We start from the raw sequence: 23,324 nt of genomic DNA, 5'->3' as shown, positions 1-23,324 counted from the left end.
ATGTCATAGCACTGTGAAAGTGTACTTTTATTTAATATTTTCATACTTTTAGCATACTTGAGTAAAATTATACTTTAACTTGTAATGAGTATTTTTTACAGGGATTTTTTTTCTTAGTAAAGGATATAATTATGTATGTCTATATCAAAGATGCTGTGAGTTTATAAAATATTTTTTTGTTTTGTGTTGTTTTTTTTGTTTTTTTTATACTTTATTTTTCCCTTTTTTCAAGGCTGTTTTCATATATGCAATCCACTGTTCGTAATTACAGCAGTCTATAAACCAACTTTTAAGTAGATGAGTTTACAGACAAACCCATCAAGTACACTTATAGAGAAAAAGACCTCAACATTCAAAACTGAAACAAAACCAAGAAAAAAATAACAATAATAATAATGACAAAAAGAAAGAATATAGTTAAAAAAACTAAAAAAAACGTGTTGTTTTTTTTAGAGCGGAACCACTTTTCCGTTGCCGTTTGACGTCCGGAGCGTTTAGGTTTGTACACAGGAAGTAAATCCAAGTTAGCCAGTCAGACAGTAAAGTAGCTTGTAATTCGCTAGTAACGTTTTAAGTGTTATTTGATCAGTAAACATTATATAAGCTATCCTTTTGAATTGTAGTACATTTTTATTCAAGATGCTGATCAAAGTAAAGGTAAGAATGTTGTTTTATTCACGTTAACACGATAACTAGCTCCTAGGCTAGCTGTTAGCATGCTAGGCTAGCTGTTAGCATGCTAGGCTAACTGTTAGCATGCTATGCTAGCACCACTGACCGGTTAGCTAGTTTATATTTGGGGCCTTAGGGCATTTATTTATTATAGTCTAACTTACACGTATCTCAGTCTGTGCTAAGATAATCTAAATGTAGGCCTGCTTTCTTGGTTCACTGTTAAGTGGAGCTACCAGCTAGCTATCAACATGCTACTGTCACCATTCAGTTACGTTAGCTATGCTATCTGATAGCTTGCTGACTTAAATGCAATCACTATGCTAGATTGTATTGAACCATTTCGCCACACTACATTTGGGCAATCAGGTGTTTCTGTTAAGGCCACAGATCAGAGGAACAGCCTGCCTGACGACGTGAGGAGCTGCAGCTCTATCAGCATTTTCAAAACCAACTTAAAGGTCCCATATTGTGCTAATTGTCAGGTTCATATTTGTATTTTGTGTTTCTACTATAGAACATGTTTACATGCTGTAATGTTTAAAAAAAATATTTTCCTCATGCTGTCGGCCTGAATATGCCTGTATTTATCCTCTGTCTTAAAACGCTCCGTTTTAGTGCATTTTGATGGAATTGCAACAGAATTGTGTTGCTAAGCAACAGCTTGGGTCCATGTGTACTTCCTGTCAGCTGATGACATTCATGGTACGTGTCCACAGGTTCCGTGCTTTCCACGCTCCCCATTCATTGTCTATGCAAGCAGCCGCGCAATGCATTCCGGTAGCGTGGCGTCGCGATTCGAGAGACTAGGCGTGCAGGAAGCCCGCTCCTCATTTGCATAAAGTTGAAGTCCTGGCTACTTTATGCAAATCACGGGCGTCCGACGCGACTCGCCGCCTCTCGAAACTCCCGAAGATCTTTTAAAATAAACGTTGTCGATCCAAAATAAAGACAGATTCAGCAACTGCATGGCTTATTTCTCGCCTCAAATGTTTTCAGAAACACATTTCAGTGAACTATTTTTGTGAAATAAGAGAAGAAAGTTTCCAAACGAGCCTCCATACTGGTTCCGGTTTGAAGCAGCAGCCAACAGCGGGAAAGCGTTCGTCCAATCAGGAGCCGAGTGCCTTGTTTCTAGGGACAGCCCACCAAGCGTCCAATGTTGGGAAGCGTTGCGTCGCCTCGCGATAAAAAACGCCCCTGTGGACACGTACCATCACATATACATTGCAACCAGGAATAAACTGGGACACATTTAGAATGTTTACTTTTAAAATTTTGTAAAGGGTATAAATATTGTATATTTGTGACATTGCGAATGGGCAGGAATCCTGACAGCTGGTTTCAAATGCAGTTTCTGAATACAGGCTGTGTGTATTTCTCCATGGATTGAGTGTTTCGATACTTTCACAGTATTTATATAGGACTTAAGCCTGCTTTATCATAAAAAAACATGAAAATCTCACTTTTTAATAATATGGGATCTTTTAAACGTCTGCTGAAAGCTGCTCGGCTCTGTAATCACTGATCTTTATTCCATGGTCTTCATGACTTGCTTTTACTTGACAAGCATACTTTGTGATGTGCTATTGTGTGTAGCTGTGTATTGTGCGTTTTGTATGTTCTTTCTTGTATGACTGTAGTATGTTTCTTTGTTTTGACCTGTGCCAAGTGGACTACAGATGTGAATTAGCTTAAAGCTATAATCTGGTACGGTGCATCAAATGGTGACATTTATGTTTTAAACTGTACATGGTCCCTTTTAAATAAAAATAATAATAAAACCAAAGCAGGTTAGCTAATTCATGGGCCGGTGTTACAACAAAATGTGTGTCCCTTGAGATTCTGTGACACCTGAGAATAAACTAGAAACTGGGTTAGTGCCCTACAGATAGTTGGCTGGAACGATACATCTTTCAACCTAATCTAATAGTTGGTCGACAGAAACATAATGGATCAGTAATTTCGGGCGATTATTAGGCAACATGCCACATATTCTCTGGATCCAGCTTCTCCATTGTGAAGATCTGCAGCTGTTGTCTGTTTTATATCCTTGTTAATTGAATATCTTTGTTTGGATTGTTAGGTCGGACAAAACAAGACGTTACTATGGGCTCTGGTTAATTTTCTGATGTTTTATAGACAATTAATATATTAATAGAAACCAAATTGGATTGATTAATCAATAATGAAAATAATTTAAATATATAATTTATTATTTAAATAATTATTTGCAGCCCCAGCTATCACAGTTAACCCTTATCTATATCCCTGATGACACCCCCTTTTGCGCACAACTGTTAAAATATAATGTGTGGCCATGTTGTAAACATTTGCACTGGCAATAAAGCAGAATTTTCTGATCAAGCCACAAATCGGACGGGTCACAGAATTTGATGTAACACACGTTAACCTCTATATAAAGGGACAGGTCTTTTTTTTCTGCCTTATGTTGATTGAAAAGCTCTGTTGCAGATTTTATGTGAAATAATGTAAATATTATGTTTCAGACTCTCACTGGAAAAGAAATAGAGATCGACATTGAGCCCACAGACAAGGTGAAATTCAATTGTTTCTAATAGGAAAGAAACACGACACACTAATCTGTATATTATACTGTTGACCCTCAAGGAACCATATCATTTCTAAATGTTTTGTTTTTGGGTAAACACAGGTGGAGCGAATTAAAGAAAGGGTGGAGGAGAAGGAAGGGATCCCACCACAGCAACAGAGACTCATCTACAGTGGAAAACAGATGTGAGTTCTCCTTCATCATGAACTATCTTCCTCTGTAGTCGCTGCACAAGTCTTCTCTAAACCTCCTCGTGCTCTCTCTCGTGTTCTTTCGCATCCCAGGAATGACGAGAAGACCGCTGCAGACTACAAGATCCAGGGAGGATCGGTGCTCCATCTTGTGTTGGCGCTAAGAGGCGGCTCAACGCTCCACAGGCCCTGCATACACCTCTCCTCCTCGTCATGAGTCGCTGTTGTCATGGGGCCAGCTGAGTGCCAACGCTTTAGGTGTCTGTCACCGTCTAACCTTGTTTCAGCACAGAGATCTGAAATCCCACGTTCCCGGGCCAACGCAAACAAAACCCCAAAAAATCAACCAACAACGGCAACAACAAAAAACAAAAGAGAAAAAAAGGACTTTCTGATTCCTTTGTAGATGTTTTTTTTGTAAACCCACATTAGCTTTCTGAGTTTGACCATTTGATGCAGGCACCCATGCAGTACAAAAGACAGTTTGAAAACACTGTCGTCTTTTTTGCTTGTGAATAAATGCTGAAGTTGATTTAAGCGTCGTCCTCTAATACACACACACACCCACTGAGCACACACACTGAGCACAGACACTGAGAAGTCGCTGCTGAGGATTCTGAAAATTTGTTTTTATTAGAAAATGACATGAAACAGAAGATTTAAAGACAATTTAAGCAATTGACAGAATACTCCTGATCTTTTTCTTTACAGTTTAGTTAAGGTAGTGATCTGAAACAGTCTGGTAGAGATTGCACTGAAGTCCGTTTAGAGCACCATTGCTGACATCCGGTATCCAGAGTGGTTTTAATAGATGATTATGAGATGAGTCATCAAATTACTGACGTGATACACCGGCTGCTCCTCATTATGCTAACGCGTCTCCTCGCCTCCCTCGCTCGTGTCCTTTCCTCGTGTCTTCGCTCCTCCCAGCGAGGACGGAGGAGCCGAAGCTGCCAAATGAGAAATCCTTGGTTCCGTAGCGTCAGTCTTAAGGCCCTGACACACCAAGCACACCAATCTGCCGCCCTAGTTTTTGCGGTGTGTCCCGCACCGTCGGCTCTAGTCTGCCTGTGTCTGAGTTTTTTTGGCCGATTCAGCATGTTGAACCGCCGGCGCCGCCTGTCGGTGAGAGAAATCCCTCTGATTGGCAGTTCAGCGTAAACGAATCAGAGCATGAGAAGAGAAATGGACGTGAGGAAAAACACAGAAGACTCGTCTCATTTTTCATCTTCATCTCGAGGTCTCTCAATGGTCGGCAGACGCAGCTTTGTGTCATGTACGTATCATAACAACGGCTGGTATATCTGCCGTCCTCGGTCTTCCTGCTTCCCTTTTTGAATGACAAATACAGACTTCCACCGCCTGCTGGTGTGGAGAGTTATTTCATCTCACGCAGGCGCAGAACGTACGTGGTAGTTGGCCGTCGGCTGTAATTTTTGCGGTGTGTTCAAATGCAACTTGTCGGCCAAGACAAAGGTGACGTGAGGCGACGCAACTGGTGGCCTTCGTCGCCGTCAGTTCTTTGATGTCGGCTTGGTGTGTCCCCGGCTTTAAGCGACGTCAGTTGCTTCAAACTGTGTGCCACATGCAGAGGCGTGGTACTTGCACGTCACGCCACTTGATAAAAGAATTCCGCGTAGGATACACCTGTGTTCCCTCGCTCTAGGGCCCCCCAGAAGCCTCCTCGTCTCCTCGAGATGCATTTAAGGAGATTGGAATATCCTTCATGATGGCGGAGGAGGAACGATTTCCGGGACACGGGAGGAGAGAAGATGCGAGGAAGTACAAGTTAGCATAATGAAAAGCACCCACTGGCTTCATCTAAAGGAGTGTTTTACAGCCCACTGTACAACAAAGAGCTGTATTAGAGATTTTCCAAAGACTTAAAACTCTTCTAATTGTGCTTAAAATCTAAAATATACATCCTGTACACAGTATCATGCCCATTCTTCTTTTATCACTATACACCGTCTTGAGAAAATAAAATACCCCAGGAGCCTCTGTAAACAATAGACGAAGGAGATATTGGTCAGGAAAAGCATGCTTGAATGGTAATGATAAAAACATGTTTATATGACGACACCAAAACCGTTTCTTGGCCTCTGAAACCAAATATAATTGCATTTTGTTTTGTACATGAGAAAACCTCAGTTCTTGAGGGGATGAAAGGCACAGGAGAATTAATTAGGAGGAGGATACTCTGAGCTGTTCAGCTGAATGAGGCATGAAAAATATGCAACACATAAAGGTTGTGTTTAAAACCCTACACCCTTTCGATCTCATATGTATGTCCGTGCGTTCTCCAGTAAAATCAAGTGTACTGGATTAGAGCCTTTTATCATAATCGTAGTGGGTCATTATTAGTAGCTGCTTTTCAACAGAGTGAAGATGCTAAAGGCAAATATTTCATAAAGATAATCACTTCAAAAGGGAATAAACACAAGTGTTATGTGAGGACAGTCGATCTAGTGGCGCATACTGGCTGACAGGAGCCGCATGAAAGTTCATATTTATGGAGTGAAACGACTACAATCAGCTTTAGTAGCTTTAAAAAAAGAACCTGGATGGTGTAAAGTTTCTACGGACAGTTGTCATTGCAAAAATCCCAGAAAAATGACTCATTTTTCCATATTATACGGGCATAATTCCAACGCTTGTGCCATATTAAATAATGCCATCAGTCACATTTACACTTAGATTCCAGAGGAGGGGGGAAACTTCATGTATGAGGCTGCGACTTCCTGTGAACGAACAGCGTTCTTCAGCTGTAAAAACACCAACAACATTTTCAGAAACAGCAGCTTGTACGGTAGTGAGGAGGGTGTGACTCATCCACAGACTGTTGTCATTGTCCTGCTGGACCGGACGGCCGCCGTCAGTGGCCGGCGGCATTGAGTCCGGGGAAGGAGTCGATCTGGACTGTGTCCTGAAAGGCCGATCCTTGGCTGGTGTAAGATATGCGGACCCTCATCTTCAGGTTCACCTGGAGGAGGAAGAAGGACTTAGTAGTGCGATGCAGCTAGATCTGGCTCTGCTTCAACTGGGATGGGAGCGACAAAACAGGATTTGGAACTGGCCCATGGCGCACACACACAAACACACTTGGCGATTGTTCTTGCCAAATACAACAACAGGTTTGTGGGAGTTAGTGAACATTTGGGTATAAAGTGTGAAAATTCTAATGTTGTTGTTAAAATGTTCAAAACGGATTTAACGTTTGTTCTCCCTTGCTGATAAAGCTTGATATAAAACAGGGATTCGGTCCAGTTCGTTAAACATTAGAACTTTTGTTTTTGCTTTAACTTTAGTAAAAGTTGTGGATGGTGCCAATTAGAACAACTCCATTCTTGGTACCAGCTCGGTTGAGGTTCCGAGCGAGCTGAGCAGATAATAGGAGGTGGAGTTAAAACACTGCGGACCACTGATTGGTCAGAGAGAATCATCACTAGTGCGACATGGGACATCCTGCACAAACCCGCCATATTTGAAGGTGCTATTGATAACATTCAGCCGCTAGATGTCGCATTCTCCCTCCCCCGTTCCGCATTCACTTCACAACATTGGTTGCCAGGCACTTACTGCCAAACTCTGCCAGTTGTTTTCCAAACCAGTGGCAACTTGATCGCTGATGACCCAGAGATACCACATGATACCAACGTTGTTTTACTATTGGCTCACAAGCCTTGTTAGAAGTGGGAACCAACGTCAGATATCTTCCACAGAGATAAACACACATTTTTTAAATGATTAATTCACAATTGTAATATATATTTTTTAGCCATACTTTAATTCAGCACCTTTCTAAAATCTCTGTGGATGTATTATTATTATTTTTTAAATATTAGTCTACATAAAAATGTTAGCAGTAAGACCTTTAAAGGTCCTTGTTATTAATCACACCGGTGGCCGTTGAGTGAACCGCAGTCAGTATCCTGTTGCTTGTGTACGTGCTTGCACTCTGTAGGCGCGTGCGATCATCCTTGGCATCGACCAAAAACAGTGACGTGACATGACATTATATTACAATCATATATCACCGTTACTATCTGTAATGTCCAATCTCCATGATACCAAATAGCTTGCCATTTGCAAATTACTTCATCAGCTAATGTTACGAAGCAAAACCGTCCCGAGTCCTTTACATATAAATCAGTCCATAGGCTGTTATAGGCAACCGAGAAAGTCAGGGAAGATCTAAATTTTTAAGTTACATTACAATCTGTTCACACATTGGCAATACAAAGCAATTAATACATACAAATTGTATCATACAGTACCTTAAAATAGTCAAATTTATTTAAATAGCCAAGCTACCTTCAATAACGACTGCAACTTTTAATCCACTCGACCCAGATTTTTAACAAATGGAAGCTTGCAAAACTACACCGTACACACTGTGTACACTTTTACGATTGCCGAAATGCAGACGTTCCTCTGTTGAAGATGATGTCACGGCAGTTTCATGCACCGTCGCTACGGCGGTCAGCTGAGAATCCCACCTACACTGAGGGGGTAATATAATATCTGCAGTGGAAACACGGCACAGAGGAAAAGGACCTGGTACCAAAAGTGAGATGAGTCCAGTCGAGCAGAGCCGTAACCATGCAGTGGAAACACGGCTATAGTTTTTGTGTGTGTGTGTGTGTGTGTGTGTGTGTGTGTGTCAAACCCACCTTGTTCGGGTTGTTGAGGACTACCATCTGGGTCACCTTAGCTGTGCCTCGTGCAGGAAGAGAGTCCCCGCTGGGAGCCTTCATGTGTAACTGGACACTCTGGGAGGGGAGGAGATCAAATGGAACTTTGAAGTACGAAAACACATGCGTGTTGTTCAGGTCTATTTACTGCTCTGATGGCTACCACTGAGAACATGACAGGGTCTAAAAACCTACACCCTGCAAGCAACAGTGACTGGTTACATGTAGAGAGACAGTAAGTGTAACAAAACATCTGTGTATGTGACTACAGCATTGAAAATGTGTACAAAAAATGGATATGCTGCCACAAGCTGCTGAATTTTCTGGTGAACCTTGGCAGACAGAAAATCTACAGCAACAGAGAAAGCTTGTGAAAGAACATATAGACAAACCTTGGGAACCGCAGCCTGCAGGGTGAAGCTGCTCATGTCTGAGTCAGTGGAGTTGGAGGCTGTTAGTGTGACGGTCAGGCCCGTGTCTGACTGTTTCTCACAACTTAGTGTCAAAGTCAAACCGTCTTTCTCGTACACCGGCACTGTGGGAGCTATGGGGGGAAAAAAACAGATGTTATAAAATGGAGCATTAGTTTAAAACCAAACTAAACAAACAAAAAACACTGAGGGAGATTATCTGATGGCCTGATTCAGATCAGTGAACACAAGTTTCAGTCCGCTGAATTTTGCATTCTCTAGTTTCATGTTCAAAATCAATTCCTCTTTCTTGTTTCTTTCAGTCTAAACCGCAGACTGTATATAAAGATCGACGACATGACAGCTCCCCGGAAGTGAAGCCAAAACATCTGGATTGCCCCCTGGTGGCTGGCTGCAGTAAAGCTCATAAATCCTGCCCCAGGAATCTGAGACGCGTCGTCCATCTATACATCTATCGTTTAAAATGTGTGTTTGTGAGGGTCCCACCTGGTGCGAGGGGTGCAGGCTCTAACCCCCCCAGCAGATCCAGGAGGTCTCCTCCAGCAGTGCCGGCTGTGGTGATGGGCAGGCCGGGTGCTGTACCGCCTACTGCTGGGCTGGGCTGCAGAGTCTCCTCAGAGCCTCCCAGCAGGTCCAAGAGATCACACACCTGAGGAGAAGGAAACTGAACCTTAACCTCAACACAAAACATATTTTTCTGCATATTCAAAGCAAATACTTCAAAGGAGAGTAAGGCTGTGTGAACAGTATTTGAATGCACCCGTATCTGAACAACAAACATAAAACTAGAAAAAAGAAGAAGAGGACTCTGAGTAGCTGTTAACAAGAAACTTCAGTTGTATCTTCCCCCGTATTTCATTTTTGTGTATTTCACCAGAACATTGCTGCTAAACCGGTTAGCTGGGATTCTTTCCAATTTGATTTGCATGAAAGCTGCTCTGGTTCTTGAACCGGTTCTGTTTGGGATTCTTGGTACATGGTGCTATCTAGCATACCATGTGTTAGCCTGTTGTTAATGTAAGCCCAGTATCAATGAAGTGTTTTTTTTTTTACATGTTCAAAATAAACCAATTATAAATCTAATCTAAAACTATGTGACTACAGTGGAGGAATGTGGAGAGCCATGATCAACTCATTTTATGTACTGACAGTGTTGTTTAACCCCTCCCAAACCCAAGTCCAAAACAATGAAATCAATGTTTAACTCCGCCCAAATTCAACAGTTAAACCAGTCAAATCACGGTGGTTGGGATTAAACGTTCGATGTCAAACCCAACCCTGTTCTGCAGGTTGCAGAGAGGTGTTTTTGAACCAGCCGCAACCATTATAATCAAGGATGTGTCATCAATGGAGGGTGTTGCACGATGCACATAGGATGTAAACAGTAGTAGCAAGATGTTGAGCTTTTGTTCTGACAGATATTTGTTTTTATCCATAACAGAAGCATTGACCAACTATTAATGAGACTAATGCACGCTCTTTTTCCCAGAAGATTATTCGCTTAACTTCTCTATCCTCTCTTTCCAATCTGTAGAATATGAAACTTCAGGTCAAAACCTGCTAATTTTTGTTTCCAGTTGGTTGAAATGCTCCAAAATTAGGTGTGTGAAGCGAAACTCAGTTACTTTCATTTTAAGCCTGCACGTAGTGAACTAATGCTTTGCCTGAGGACGTGTGCTGCTGACACACTGCTTCATAATGTTCAACAGTCATAAGACAGCTTGGAGCCTGACCCGATGATGCTTGAAAAGTTATCAGTAAAATCTTGAAAATCAATCAGGTCATCCGACGAAAAAACAGAGGTCAGATACGGAGACATTGAATTGTCACATCTAGACAGAGGTCATCGGTCCAGTCTTGACTAAGCTGCTGTCATATAACAATGCATCTGTGTCAACGTGATGTACCTGGTTAGCAGGTTGCAGGGTCAGCAGCGGCTCTGCCTGCTTGATTTTGGCTGGTTGGAGGTCCTTGAAGGCGTCCCCTGTTGACTCCCCGTTGGTGTGACCCGGGGAGTTCTTTTCAATCACAGGCATCCTTTCCAGCACCGCTGCCCTGCAGAGAGAGAGAGAGAGAACGTCTCAGCTCGTTATGGCCAGAAAAAAAAAGGTTTGCTTCTACTATCAATCACATAAATCCTTAATGCTGTAATCACAATATAGAGGGAAATAGTTCCACTTTTAATTTTCTAGGGGGAAAAAACAGAAACATAGTGTATTACATGATTTTATAAAGAACAGGACAAATTGACTGCTTCATAATGCTGCCGCATACCTCATGTGGTCATATTTCTTGAACAGAGCATTGTATTCAACTGCCCTCTGCTGGAGCTCCACATCTATACAGCTGCCATAGATGCTGACGATGCTTCTGATGCGACTGGCAGGGTGAAGAGATGAAGAGAAACACAAGCAGTTAGGGGACTACCGAGACGTTACTGCAACTATTGTATGTTAGACCCTTGAAACTTTTTGTCCAATCATCTGTCCTATACTTTATAAACAGGTACTAAAAACTTATGTGGTTTGTTTGTTTCCAATTTACAGAGCCAGGGCTGTGTATGAACACCGTTTTTGTTTTCAAATACTGTACTGCATCCTTCGGAGTTATGCGACAAATAAATACAATTAATAAATCAGATTTTAAATTAGCCACAGCAGCCTGTCGCTGTGCTCTAACTGTATCCGGTCAGTGTTTGGTGCTGAGAGGGACAGAAGAAGTGTCTCTTACTCCACGTTGTCGGTGATGCGTGTGCTCAGTTTCATGGTGGCGGTGAGAGCAAAGCCTCTGGTCGCCGGGGCCGACATGTGGGACTGCAGAACCGTTTCCAAGGCGTCCAGGACGTCGTCCTCGGTGACCTGATTGAGAAACGCGTCAATGCAGGGTCTGAAAGCTGACATCTAATTTTTATTATAACACTAAAACTATGGATACAAATGGCACATTTTAGCTTGTGGTAATCATTTAGCGGATAATCCATCACATTTGCTGAATAATAAAGACACTGAGTTGAGGACTGAGGATTTTATGTTGAAGAGTTGCTATGGGTAGAGCTATTACTTCTCAAGATAACTTATTTCCAAACCAGCTGCCATTGTGGGAGAAAATGTCAAATGCTTCTTTGTGTCCTACCAGAGTTGCAAATGTAAAGCCTGCCATGATCTAGCAATAGGCTGAATCACTACTACTGATATTTATTCGTATTATTCTACAAAAGCGTGTACCTGAACCGGCTCAGTCTCCTGACAGTCTCCTCTCAGCAGCAGGTCTCCATACTCTCCTATACACCAGCACGCCACCTGCACCAGGGAAGGCTGCACACACACAAATGTTACACTCACACAGCTGCATACCCACAATAAAATACATTCACAGAGTAATACTTTGTGTTTTAGCTCGCTGGTCAGCATAGCACTTTAAAACATCAGAGCCACCTTTCCCTGAATTCATGGATGATGGTGTTGTCGTGGTTGAAGATGGGAGACTGCACCACACTGCAGACGAGTACATGGCTGCTCATCTGACTTGCTTCCAAAAATAAACCCGGCTGCATCAGCCAATTTCAAACTGAAAGCCCAGCTATTATTCTCACTGCCATGATGGAACCAAACCAGCATTTCTTTTAATGAAAATGTCTGAACATCTCCAGAGTTTTGCACATTATGTTGTGCTGTAAAATTATCTTAAATTGAAATGACATGATTTTTCTCTCGGATATGGTATTATTCAGAGAGAACAATTATGAGCATCCATTGTGTCAGTGTGGCTTAACTGAAATCTGTGATTTAAAGGGGACATATCATGCTCATTTCCAGGTTCAGGTTCATACTTGTATTCTAGGTTTCTACTAGAACATGTTTCCATAGTTTAATGTTCAAAAAACACATTATTTTTCTCATGCTGTCTGTCTGAATATACCTGTATCCACCCTCTGTCTGAAACGCTCCGTTTTAGTGCCTGTCTCTTTACAACGTTCTGATCTCCGACCGGTTGTAGCATCAGGTTTTGAACATGAATATTTCAAATAGTAACTGTCTTTTTAGACAAAAGATGACAATAGATATCTTTAGGATCTAAGATGGGTTCAAAGCCAGGAAATATGACAGTTTGGCATCGTCTCTAGGGCTTAAAGTAGTCTTCCTATGATGAATCTAACCCCATATCACTATTCATTATTTGATAAAGGATCAGCATGGAGCAACCCACTGACAGATGTTATAGATATTGTTGCCTAGGTTCACTGAATGAGTAAACTGACCAAGAAACCAATTTGAAGTGTTCCTTTAAGAGCAGGAAATGCCCAAACACACACACACATACACACACACACACACACACACACACACACACACACACACACACACACACACACACACACACTCACACTCACACTCACATTACCTGAGAGATGTCAGTGAGCAGCGCCCGGTAGAGCTTGTGGACGGTGTAACAGTGCAGCTCGGAGGCGTTGGTGATGAGCTGGATCAAGTTGGGCACCGTTTCATCTCTCACGTCGCCCCCTGCCTGGCAGAGTGGAAATCAGAGTAAAAACAAGAGCACACACCCACACACACACACACACACACACACACACAAAACTCCATTAACTAGACAGCTGGCCCAAGTATTTGGGTCGCCCTACATTTCTTCCCAGACACAATGACCTCACTAGGGGGGACGTTTCCATCACAGTTCATATACATTACAAAGGACATTTACCGATGTGGACTAAGCTTTAATTTACACCACGTCCCAAACCATTACCCTTTCAGTACACTCTGTCTTTTTGAGAGAACAGTGCAAAGGATTAGGTAAGCATCAGCTTTTCCACCAATCGTGTGGATTTTATTTACTCCCTTTTCTAGATGGAGCACAAAAATGAAAAGTAGGGATGTAACAAATGGAAAGCTTTAGTCCAGGATAAATGGCCTATTCAGGATGAACACACCATCTACTGTCATATGTACTGTTTATAAAATGCTAATTTAGTATTTCAATGCATATATATGGTATCTACACTAATGCATAGTGCATTAATGATGGCCATAGACAACTTAAAATGAGCTGTGAGTGAGAAACCCTTATTTAAGAGGCAGCAGGGTGAGTAAGAGGCTCGGTCTGTATTTACCGTGGTGAGGACATGCAGGATGGTGTCAATGTGCCAGCGCTGGGAAGGTGCATACCTGACAGAGACAGAGACACACACACTCAGTGGTGCTTGAGGGTGAGTCACACACACACACACACACACACACACACACACACACACACACACACACACACACACACACAAATCCATCTCCAAAAACAAAGTGCATCAAGTGTGTACAGTAGAAACAGAGAAGACCATTCATCTAAAAAGAGACAGGGGTATCATTGAGAGCGGAGGCAGACACAGAGTGAGACACGAAGCCACGTATACAGAAGCACAGAGACTTTTTTGTCACAGCCTCAACACTTAAAACAGCTGCAATCACATTAAATGTATTCACATGCACGTGAACGTACTTTATGTGTGCTTCCATGCATAGATACAGTATGTATATGTATGTGCACATTTACCTCTCTGCAGCGTAGAATATGCCGCTGGCAGCGTTAGACTTGAGCTCAGGGGGGCAGGAGGAGAGGAAGAGGAGCAGCTCCTTCATCATGGAGCGGATGTTGGAGGCTGACACCAGCGCCAGGGAGAGCTCCAGCGAACGGCTGGAGAGAGTCGGCCAGAGAGGATTAATGTTAATTATGTATGTAAGTACCGGCCCCTTTAAATTGAGAATACCGTAACTGTGAGTCTGGTTCCATTTCTCTTTCAATTCACCAATAAATGCAGTGAGAAGTAGGCTCATTTTCTCATAGACTTCTATACAATTAAACTTCTTTTTGCAACCAGAGGAGTCGCCCCCTGCTGGCTATTAGAAAGAATGCAAGTTTAAGGCAATTCAGCATTGGCTTCACTTGGTAGGCCCGGAGGTTGTCCACTGGTTTAGAGCAATAAGATATCATCAACCTAAAAATAGCCAGTTGTGCCCCGCTGATGCCCAATCAAAATACAGAATACTGATTGGCATCACTGTCTGAAAGCAACTATACACAGCACTTTTAGCATCTTGCATTGTTGTATCTAGAGGAGGGACCAAGTGATGCTAAATCATCAATTATTACATTTGATGAGAGCATCAGAAAATGTCCTAAACATAAAATAAAGATATTACATACTTATAGAGAGGTTTCTTACATTTAGGAATAAAACTAAACTAAATTAACTAATCCATGAACATTTAGAAAAAACATTATATCAAATCATGTTAGAAGAGGGAAACACACATTAGGGGGTGACATTGGGAAAGCATGACAGTTCCAAGTTTACTGAACATCTGTGGAGTAACAGCTGTGCCTGACAAGCGGAGAAGAGGTGAAAGTTACCGCTTGACAGAAGCGTCCTGGTCCTTCAGGCAGTCCACTATGGTTCCCCGGTGGCGCTGCACTGCATTGTGGTCCGTCCCAACAATCTTCTGAAGAGATGTCATGGCGATGTACCTGGACACGCATACAGAACAGCAAAGATGTCATGTTTTAGGCTTCATACTGCATTATAATGAAGTGCTGTGAGTGAGGTTTACACTGCAGTGTGTGGTGTAGCGGAATATATTTGACAAATAAATAGCTTTTAAAAAATAATTTCTAACCGTCGGCTAACAATCATGAGGAATTGACAGCACTGTATAAACTTAACTTTTTTCAACTTGGCTACATAAATAATTCATCTTTCCACTTGAAATGTCTCATGGACTATTCAAGTATTTATGTATGCACAGGAGATGTTATCTATCCAGGCAGGTCTCGCAGGAATAAACCAGTCCTATTACTGTCAAACAGCCACAGAGAGATTCAGCGGCCCTGCAGCTAAAAAGCAGACAGGCCTGCCTGACTACACAACCCCTATGGAGACAAACCCAAAAAATAGTAGCATAACAAAACCCCAAGGAACCTGTAACAGGTCTCCACACTGCATGATGAAAAATTACACGGCCCAAAAATTGAGAGCTCAGCATTAACAGACAGACAGTGACCTTCTGGTGCGGCTCTAGAGGAACGGCTCTAGGGAAAGTGATTAGTGAGCTCAGACTGATAACAGCCTGCTGGGAGGTTTCTCTCTCTGGCTGCAATGAGTTTGCCGTTTGCCTTGTGGAATGGAAACAGTAAAATGAGCCTGAGAGGAAGGAGGGAAGGATGGAGGAGGAGGCGTAGAGGGAAAGAGAAACAGGAATGTGGTGAATAAGGTACGTAGGGGAAAGGAAAGCAACACTCACCGAATGTTCCTGTCGTTGTTCAGGAGAAATCTTCCCAAGATGTTCACAGCCAGAACCTGTGGCACAAGTGATTAATTTATTAATTACTTAGGTAACATTATTCCCTATGTATTAAAGGAATAGTTCAGGTGGTTTGAAGTGGGGCTGTATGAGGTAATTATCCATAGTCAGTGTATTATCTACAGTAGATGACGTCGACACGCCCACAGTTTGGAGAAGCAGACAGGAGTTACCGCACGGAACACAAAGCAATGTACTGCTGAGGACGGGGCCGGCAGCAAAACATATTTTAGCCACCTAAAAGAAAGGCCCACCTAAAAAAATCATCATCAGTTTAAGTGTACACTATATTTAGAATATTTTCACAGCTTTACCTTGCTGTGAGACAGCTCTTTACGACAGGGAACTGAAGCCGTTGTATCCATCTATGCTCTGGCCAAAGCCACCAGACTCCATTGAAAAAAACTATAATTTTACATCGCAGAACATGTGAGTTGCTGATCTACTGCTGCCTTGATCGGTTAGTTTGTTTGTGTTATTGTGTGACTTTGGTGAATCCAAACTAACCAAAGTCACAGAACAACACAAACAAACTAGCCGATCGAGGAGGCGGTAGCCCAGCAACCAACGTATTCTGCGAGGTCAAATTACAGTTTTTTTCAATGGAGTCTGGTGGCTTTGGCGAGAGCATAGATGGATGTAAGGCTATAGTTCCCCGGCAGAAAGGGCTGTCTGACGTCAAGGTAAACCGGTGAAAATATTCTAAATATAGCGTTCACTAAAACTGATATTGATTGTTTTAGATGGGCCTTTTGATGTTTTGCTTCCAGCCCCGTCCACAGCAGTACATTGCTTTGCTCCCGTGCCGGTGCTCCAGTCTGCTTCTCCAATCTGGGGGCGTGCCGACCATCATCTACTGTAGGTAATACACTGACTCTAGATAAGTACCTCATACAACCCCACTTCAAAACACCTATCCCTTTAAACACAGTGAGAAGTGCTGCTGGTGTCTCACCCTGAGGCCGCTCTCTGACTTGATGTCCAGCACGGTGAGAACAGTCTCATACAGCACGGCGTTGCCCACAGTCTTAGTGCTGTCAGTGTTGGTCGCCACCTGCATGCAAACACACATACATTCATATATTTGTAAGCTACTAAAGCTCTGTGACATCTATCTAATAAAGAATTATTTTTGCTTCTACCATAAAGTGACAAAAGTGTTTCAAGCTTTTAAATTGGCTGTTTTCAACACCCAGTTTGGGGAACATACTCCGTCACACAGGACGTGATGTGTTCTACATGTTCCAGTGTGTTTGGACTAAAACAAACTGGATGACTCACTGGGTAGTCAGCATGAGTTGTGATACCCATGATGGCTGGAAAAAGAAAGTAGTGACACCTACAGAAACTTCACCCAAAACAATTGGGATGTACATGATGTTAACAACACTGGATAACTTCTTTATTGTGACTTACAAGGAAAGAACGCAGGACATAAAAATAACAAAAAACTACATTTTCATGTAATAGTTATTAATTATTTGTGAAACATTGTACCTGAGCTAGTAGGTCGTTCATAGCGTCACTGGCTCCTTCGTTGTTGCGACCGAGGATTCTCAACAGCCTCAAGATGCGTACCTGAGGATGGGGACCGGAGAGAGTGTGAACAGATGGACTACAAGTTATTCTGGCGCACGGAATCAGCAAAAATAGGATGAGAGGATAAATCTGTGTGTGTTAGTGAGAAAGAAAGAAACTGAAAGTAAGAAAAACATGAACAATTTATTAGCAGTCTCTGTACCCTGACTGAATCTGAGCCACAAAGAAAGAAGAGCGAGACTTTTTGTCACATGTTTGCACATGTCACATTTTAAATCTTAACCCAAGTGCTCAAAAGTTCCTCGTTCACACTCAGATAAAATAAAATAAAATCTGTTGATTCTTGTCACAGATTTGATTCATGATTTATAAAAACAGATAAGATGTCTCCAGTGTTATTTAAGTGTTAGTGCTCTATAGTCAATGTAATATAAAGCCATCCATTTAACGTATTCAACTAAATTAAATAGAGAGATATCCCACAAGTCCTGACTGACCTGTAGGAAGGGATCGCTGATTCCTGCCACGTCGTGTTCTGGAGAATAACCCGAGAGGACCAGACCTTTCATGATCTGAACCAGATCTGGCACTGTCTGGAGTACACACGACACAAACACATTACAGCATACATGAAGAGATACTCATCAAATCAAGACGTGTGTGTGTGTGTCCATCATACCTTTCTGAACCGCTCCAGTGTTTCTGGATTCCGCTCACACAGCTCAATGATGAGCACCACGGCACCGTGCAACACACCTGGGGATAAATGGGAATAACCACTGAGAATAGTTGGAAATAGAGTTTGAGATACGAGCTTACAGATATGAGTCATTAGGATCCACTAACCGTGGTTCTTCTCAGAGAGGAGGGAGCGAGCAGCGGGCGCAAAAAGCTCCCCCAGTTCGTGGACTTTTCTCACAATGTGAACAGCGCACAGAGCAGCCTGTGGGGCAATTCAATACATCATTACAACGTTGAGCATGTGGATGTTGGTTGATAGTTTTAGTGCTGAAGAAGGATTGAAATCTAATAATAATAATCAATAATAATCATAATAAATCATAGTACCTATTAAATGAGCAACATGTTTTAGTTATGTCGTTTTTAAGGGAAAAGGCCCAACATTGCTTGTAAAATACAAAAAAAATAATGATTAATTTCTTGTTTTCACTAAAGCAGTGGTAGTAATACTAATATTGTTAAGTACTGCTGGAAGAAAAACTAAAATGAAGGTCCCCACCTTCTTCTTTATGTAGGAGTTGGAGGCTCGGAGCAGCCTGTCGATCTCTGGTGCCAGATCTCTGCACATCTCAGCTGAACCCATACAGGCCAGTGTGCACAGAGCCAGAGACTGCACATACTGGTTACTGTGAGCAAGGTCACTGGAAAACAAGCATGTGGAGAAAAAAACACAATAATGACAGTACATTCTGTACAGTGCAAAAATTTCAAGCATTATCCTCCTATCCTCCTCTCCTTACACTATTTGACTCTGATGTTTTGCTCCCCATTTTGTCGACTGCGATTACTATATTAAAATGAAAGAGTACTGACGTCTATTAGTTGCCTTCCAGAATAAAACGTATTACACAGAAAACTTGGTAAACTTGTAATTTTAATCCTACCATTTAGCATTTATAAGCTGTATTTACAGTATATGCCTATATCTGAGTATTAAACGAGTACTCGATCAATTATTTAGCATTGCACTCCTATAACAGTGTTGGACTGTTCCACACCCCCAGATTGTTTTCATTTTCAAACTTGTAGTCTTCAGACCCAACCGACGTTGACTCAAGTGACATCACTTGAGGCAATTTATCAGACTCCCTCTGGAGCTACTTAAAAAGCTTTACGTAACTTTTTCACAAATGCAGTTGTACTCCCAAAGACCTGAAAACAGACTTTGTTGAGTAAAATCGGTGGAGTTCCCCTTTAATTGTATATGAATGCTTAATACGGGAGTTAAAATAAAGTGTTACCATAAATACTAATTCTTTTAGATGAGATTTCAGATTTCAAGCTCAAGTGGCCGTCCTTACTTCTTGATTGAGTTGGTGATGAGCAAGCTGGCGTCCTGCTTCTCATCCAGCAGCATCATGGCTCCAAGATATCCCACACGCTTCTCGCTGTAGCGAGGGCTGGCTATCATCCGAACACACTCCATCTAGTAGGAAGAGCAACAACAACAACTCCTTTAAACGTGAAGTGACTAGTTGAGATAATGACACTACCGATGCCCCAGGGGAAATGTTCTGCTCTTTGCCCACTCCAAGTGGAGGTCGGCTTCAGAGCAGCAGCCCTGGAGCTGAGAGGGATTCAGTGGCCTGGTTTTATTGACGACGCGGGTTCGTGCTGCTGCAGACTATGCTTGAGGGAATTAACGACAATTCAAAGTGTTCTAATGACACGGAAAGTCTGAAAGAGCAAAAATTAAATATTTATATAGCAGCAACATTACTAATATCATCATGGCTTATTATATTCAGCATGTGATTCTACAGTGTTCTGTCTCATTTCAACCATGTATTTTGAGCTTTGTCCACACTAGAGGTGAACTGAATACCATTTTTTGGGGCTTTGAAGCTTTGGTGAGAAATATTCGAAGGTATTCGAAGCTTCGCGGTGCAGCGCAGCCCAGCAGGCTGACATGTTCTTCTTTTCTGTCGCCATCTCCTGTTTCAGTGCCACACTGCTGTACACACACACACCTCTACACACAAGAAACGGCGATGTCCGTCTGAGAATAACTAATAGCAATAATGTTAAATATGAATAATGAATAATGTTGTGGGATTATTCCTTATTTCATAAGCTATTTTGGGATTTACACTTTATTATTACACAACTGTGTTGAATACTTGATTCTGATTGGTCAATCACGGCGTTCTACGACCGTTCCTATGTATAGCAGACCGTTGCTATGGGCACAGTTCTGATGTCGGACTGTTTTTATGTCAAATTATTGATTTCTTAAGTAAGTACCTGTGTAATAAGCGGGATTCGTCGGGGTTTCTTTCACAACAATGACCCGCTAGCTGTACATTATCCCGTACTTATATAAAAAAAACAAAAAAACAAAGCAATGGAATACTGATTTGGAGGTTGATTACCATGGCAACGGTCGAAGCTTCGAAGCATTCGGGTCAGCCCTAGTCCACACAGATAATGTCTGTGTGGGATGAGTGCTTAGGACATAGTGGTTGGACATTGTCTCTGGGCCTCGAGGACAATTCCAGCGATGAATTGGACCCAGAATCCTCCAGCTGCGTGATGATGGTTTCCTCACCCAGCCAGCCAACCCCCTTTCACCAAAGCAAACCCCATGACAGGCATTAGCAAAATCCCCTCACCTGACCAAAGTGAGCCGGGTAGCCCAACATGTGCACGTAGAGCAGCTTGGCCAGGTTGTGCGACCGCCCCCCATTGTCGGCTTGTCTGAACTGTGCCCGGATGGCTGCACATTCCCTCTGGATGACACCTCGCTCCTCACACTGCGTCCTCGCTGACCTGATGGCCCGGATCATCTCCTGCAGGGGTACTGATGGAGACATGGCTGTGTGTGTGTGTGTGTGTGTGTGTGTGTGTGTTTGTGTGAGTATGTGTGTATGTGTGTGTATGCATGTGTGTGTGTGTTTGTTTGTTTGAGTATGTGTGAGTATGTGTGTGTGTGTGTGTGTGTGTGTTGTGTGTGTGCATGTGTGTTTGTGTGAGTATGTGTGCGTGTGCGTGTGTGTGTGTTTATGCAAGTGTGTGTGTGTGTGTGTGTGTGTTTGTTTGTTTGAGTATGTGTGAGCATGTGTGTTTGTGTGAGTGTGAGAAAGTGTGTGTGTGTGTGTGTGTGTGTGTGTGTGTGTGTTTGTTTGAGTGAGTATGTGGGAGGATGTGTGTGTTGGTATGTGTGCATGTTAATGTTAAATTACATTAGAATATTAACAGAGAAACTACTTTACTATGCAGTTTTAACTGTACTTAATTTCACTTCCTGTTACTGAAAAGCCCCCAGGTGTGTGTGTGTAACATTAAGGTAATGACAAAGCTGTTACTACACTATAATAACTACATCTTTAGACGAAAACATACGTTTTAAGTGTGTATATCTCAAACAGTTAACAGTTCTTAACTACCTACACAGCATTATTCACTCCTGTAGCTGGCTTTAAAAGAAGCTTACTGTCCATTACCTCCCTCTATATCACACATTGATGTTGTAAAAACACATTTACATATATATATACATATATATCTAAGTTAGCATGCCAGTCCTCCAGAAGCTGCTGCAGGTCAGTGAAACGAGGCAGAGAGGCTAGCAGAGTGACCAGACGGAGCTAACCTTGCAGATGCTGCTGCTGTCAGAGCCTGGAAGCTAAAGAGGAGCTAGCTCAGTTAGCATGTTAGCAGTCTGTCTTGTTTAACGTGAACCGGTTAAAGCTCCGTAATAACAACGTACCTCAACACTGAACGGACAGACGCCAGTATTTAAGAAGTAAACCGGTTCAACCGAACCTCCTCCAATAGTACACGGCAGCAGTCAGTTGGCTGGAAACCCAAAATACTGATGTCTCCATGTAACGATGTGTCAACGGCTCCCACCGTCATCACACCACTTCCTGTCACTACTTTCAAAATAAAACCCACATTTGATTAAAGGTCCCATATTGTGCTCATTTTCAGGATCATACTTGTATTTTGTGTTTCTACTAGAACATGTTTACATACTGTAATGTTAAAAAAAAACTTTTATTTTCCTCATACTGTCGGCCTGAATATGCATGTATTTACCCTCTGTCTGAAACGCTCTGTTTTAGCGCATTTTGACGAATTTGCAACAGAATGGGTCCATGCATTCCTGTCAGCTGATGACATTCATATACACTGCAACCAAGGCCTAAAGGAGGCTGGGTCACGCGTCATATCTCTGGGGGTATATATAACACATGCGCAGTATCTGGTCTGCACTCGCCAAAATTGAGCCAATCGCTACGCACGACCGCAGCTTCTGTTACACTGCGCATGTGTTATACCCCATACCCCAGGACCCATGTCCGCCCGTGACCCAGCCTCCTTTCCATAGGTCTTGACTGCAACCAGGAATAAACTGGGACAAATTTAGAATGTTTACGTTTAAAATTGTGTGCAGAAAAATGAACCACTGAATATGTCATAGCAATAAGAAAACATCGTAGAGAAAGGCCAATCTATAACCTTTCATGTTTTGTTCTATTGTTCTGTGTGTACGTTGTCTTTCTGTAATGGAAAAGCAATAAAAATAAGGAATTCAAATATATATTTATATAACTATTAAAATAAGACAAAATGTAAGGGAATTGGCTGGAGAGATCATTACACACGGTTTGGTGTATCACTCTCAGGAAGACAATAGGCCGTTTTCATTTGAGACATTTTGTGTCATGTCACAACAGGAAAAGCATAGGTGCAATTAATAATAATTATGATTACATTTAATTTAGGTATGCAAGTTCTAGGGCGTTGTAGTGTAATGTTGTAGCTGCCTCACTGGTATGAGCTAACTTGGACACTTATTGGGCCATAGCCAGGACTTAAGAAATATTGAGGTCATGCATTTAAATTCCCTCAGCAGGACTCCACCCGCCTGAGAAAGGCTCTATACTGTTTCATATCCAATTTTTATTAATTTAATCCCTTTGAGATGGACAGAATGATTCAGCCTACTTGTGTAGAAAACTGTTTAATTACAACTATAACCATTGAAGACTGTAATTCTTGTAAAACATCTCGTATTATATATCATAATAAGAAATACATTTAAAGAGAGGCGGGGGGAGATGGGGGGGGGGGGGGGGGGCAATTTTATGCAGTTTTATTTTCTATTATTA

General features: G+C 42.1%; 2 protein-coding genes across 2 annotated transcripts; one reads left to right on the top strand and one right to left on the bottom strand.

Moving 5' to 3' along the window:
- Positions 1-488: 488 nt before the first annotated feature.
- Positions 489-3,967, top strand: nedd8l (NEDD8 ubiquitin like modifier, like). Its single transcript, XM_074650338.1, has 4 exons — positions 489-657; positions 3,183-3,230; positions 3,347-3,429; positions 3,529-3,967. Exons 1-4 carry the CDS (start codon positions 640-642, stop codon positions 3,650-3,652), a joined length of 273 nt encoding a protein of 90 aa, XP_074506439.1. The 5' UTR covers positions 489-639; the 3' UTR covers positions 3,653-3,967.
- A 79-nt stretch (positions 3,968-4,046) lies between these two features.
- Positions 4,047-22,084, bottom strand: ap1g2 (adaptor related protein complex 1 subunit gamma 2). Its single transcript, XM_074650334.1, has 22 exons — positions 21,917-22,084; positions 20,820-21,022; positions 19,509-19,633; positions 18,707-18,848; positions 18,313-18,409; positions 18,146-18,222; positions 17,964-18,059; positions 17,425-17,505; positions 16,883-16,981; positions 15,868-15,923; positions 14,981-15,094; positions 14,123-14,263; positions 13,689-13,743; positions 12,962-13,084; positions 11,785-11,874; positions 11,291-11,418; positions 10,835-10,939; positions 10,468-10,615; positions 9,047-9,209; positions 8,522-8,673; positions 8,109-8,207; positions 4,047-6,418 (listed from the first exon to the last, which is right to left on the bottom strand). The coding sequence occupies exons 2-22, from the start codon at positions 21,018-21,020 to the stop codon at positions 6,311-6,313; spliced, it is 2,400 nt and encodes a 799-aa protein (XP_074506435.1). The 5' UTR covers positions 21,021-21,022; positions 21,917-22,084; the 3' UTR covers positions 4,047-6,310.
- Positions 22,085-23,324: the final 1,240 nt, after the last annotated feature.

Source organism: Sebastes fasciatus, chromosome 11 (assembly GCF_043250625.1).
Source record: "Sebastes fasciatus isolate fSebFas1 chromosome 11, fSebFas1.pri, whole genome shotgun sequence".
Classification (NCBI taxonomy): Eukaryota; Metazoa; Chordata; class Actinopteri; order Perciformes; family Sebastidae; genus Sebastes; species Sebastes fasciatus.
This window is presented reverse-complemented; position numbering and strand designations above follow the sequence as displayed.

Bases quoted from the DNA above. Each gene is read 5' to 3' on its own strand.
- ap1g2 (XM_074650334.1), bottom strand. From the start codon at position 21,020: ATGTCTCCATCAGTACCCCTGCAGGAGATGATCCGGGCCATCAGGTCA. The intron at 15,095-15,867 runs GTGAGTGTTGCT...ATGCGTGTCCAG, and splicing joins AACAACGACAGGAACATTCG to GTACATCGCCATGACATCTC. The intron at 6,419-8,108 runs GTGGGTTTGACA...TTCCTCCTCCAG, and splicing joins TCCTCAACAACCCGAACAAG to GTGAACCTGAAGATGAGGGT.
- nedd8l (XM_074650338.1), top strand. The intron at 3,231-3,346 runs GTGAAATTCAAT...GGGTAAACACAG, and splicing joins ACATTGAGCCCACAGACAAG to GTGGAGCGAATTAAAGAAAG. The intron at 3,430-3,528 runs GTGAGTTCTCCT...TTCGCATCCCAG, and splicing joins ATCTACAGTGGAAAACAGAT to GAATGACGAGAAGACCGCTG.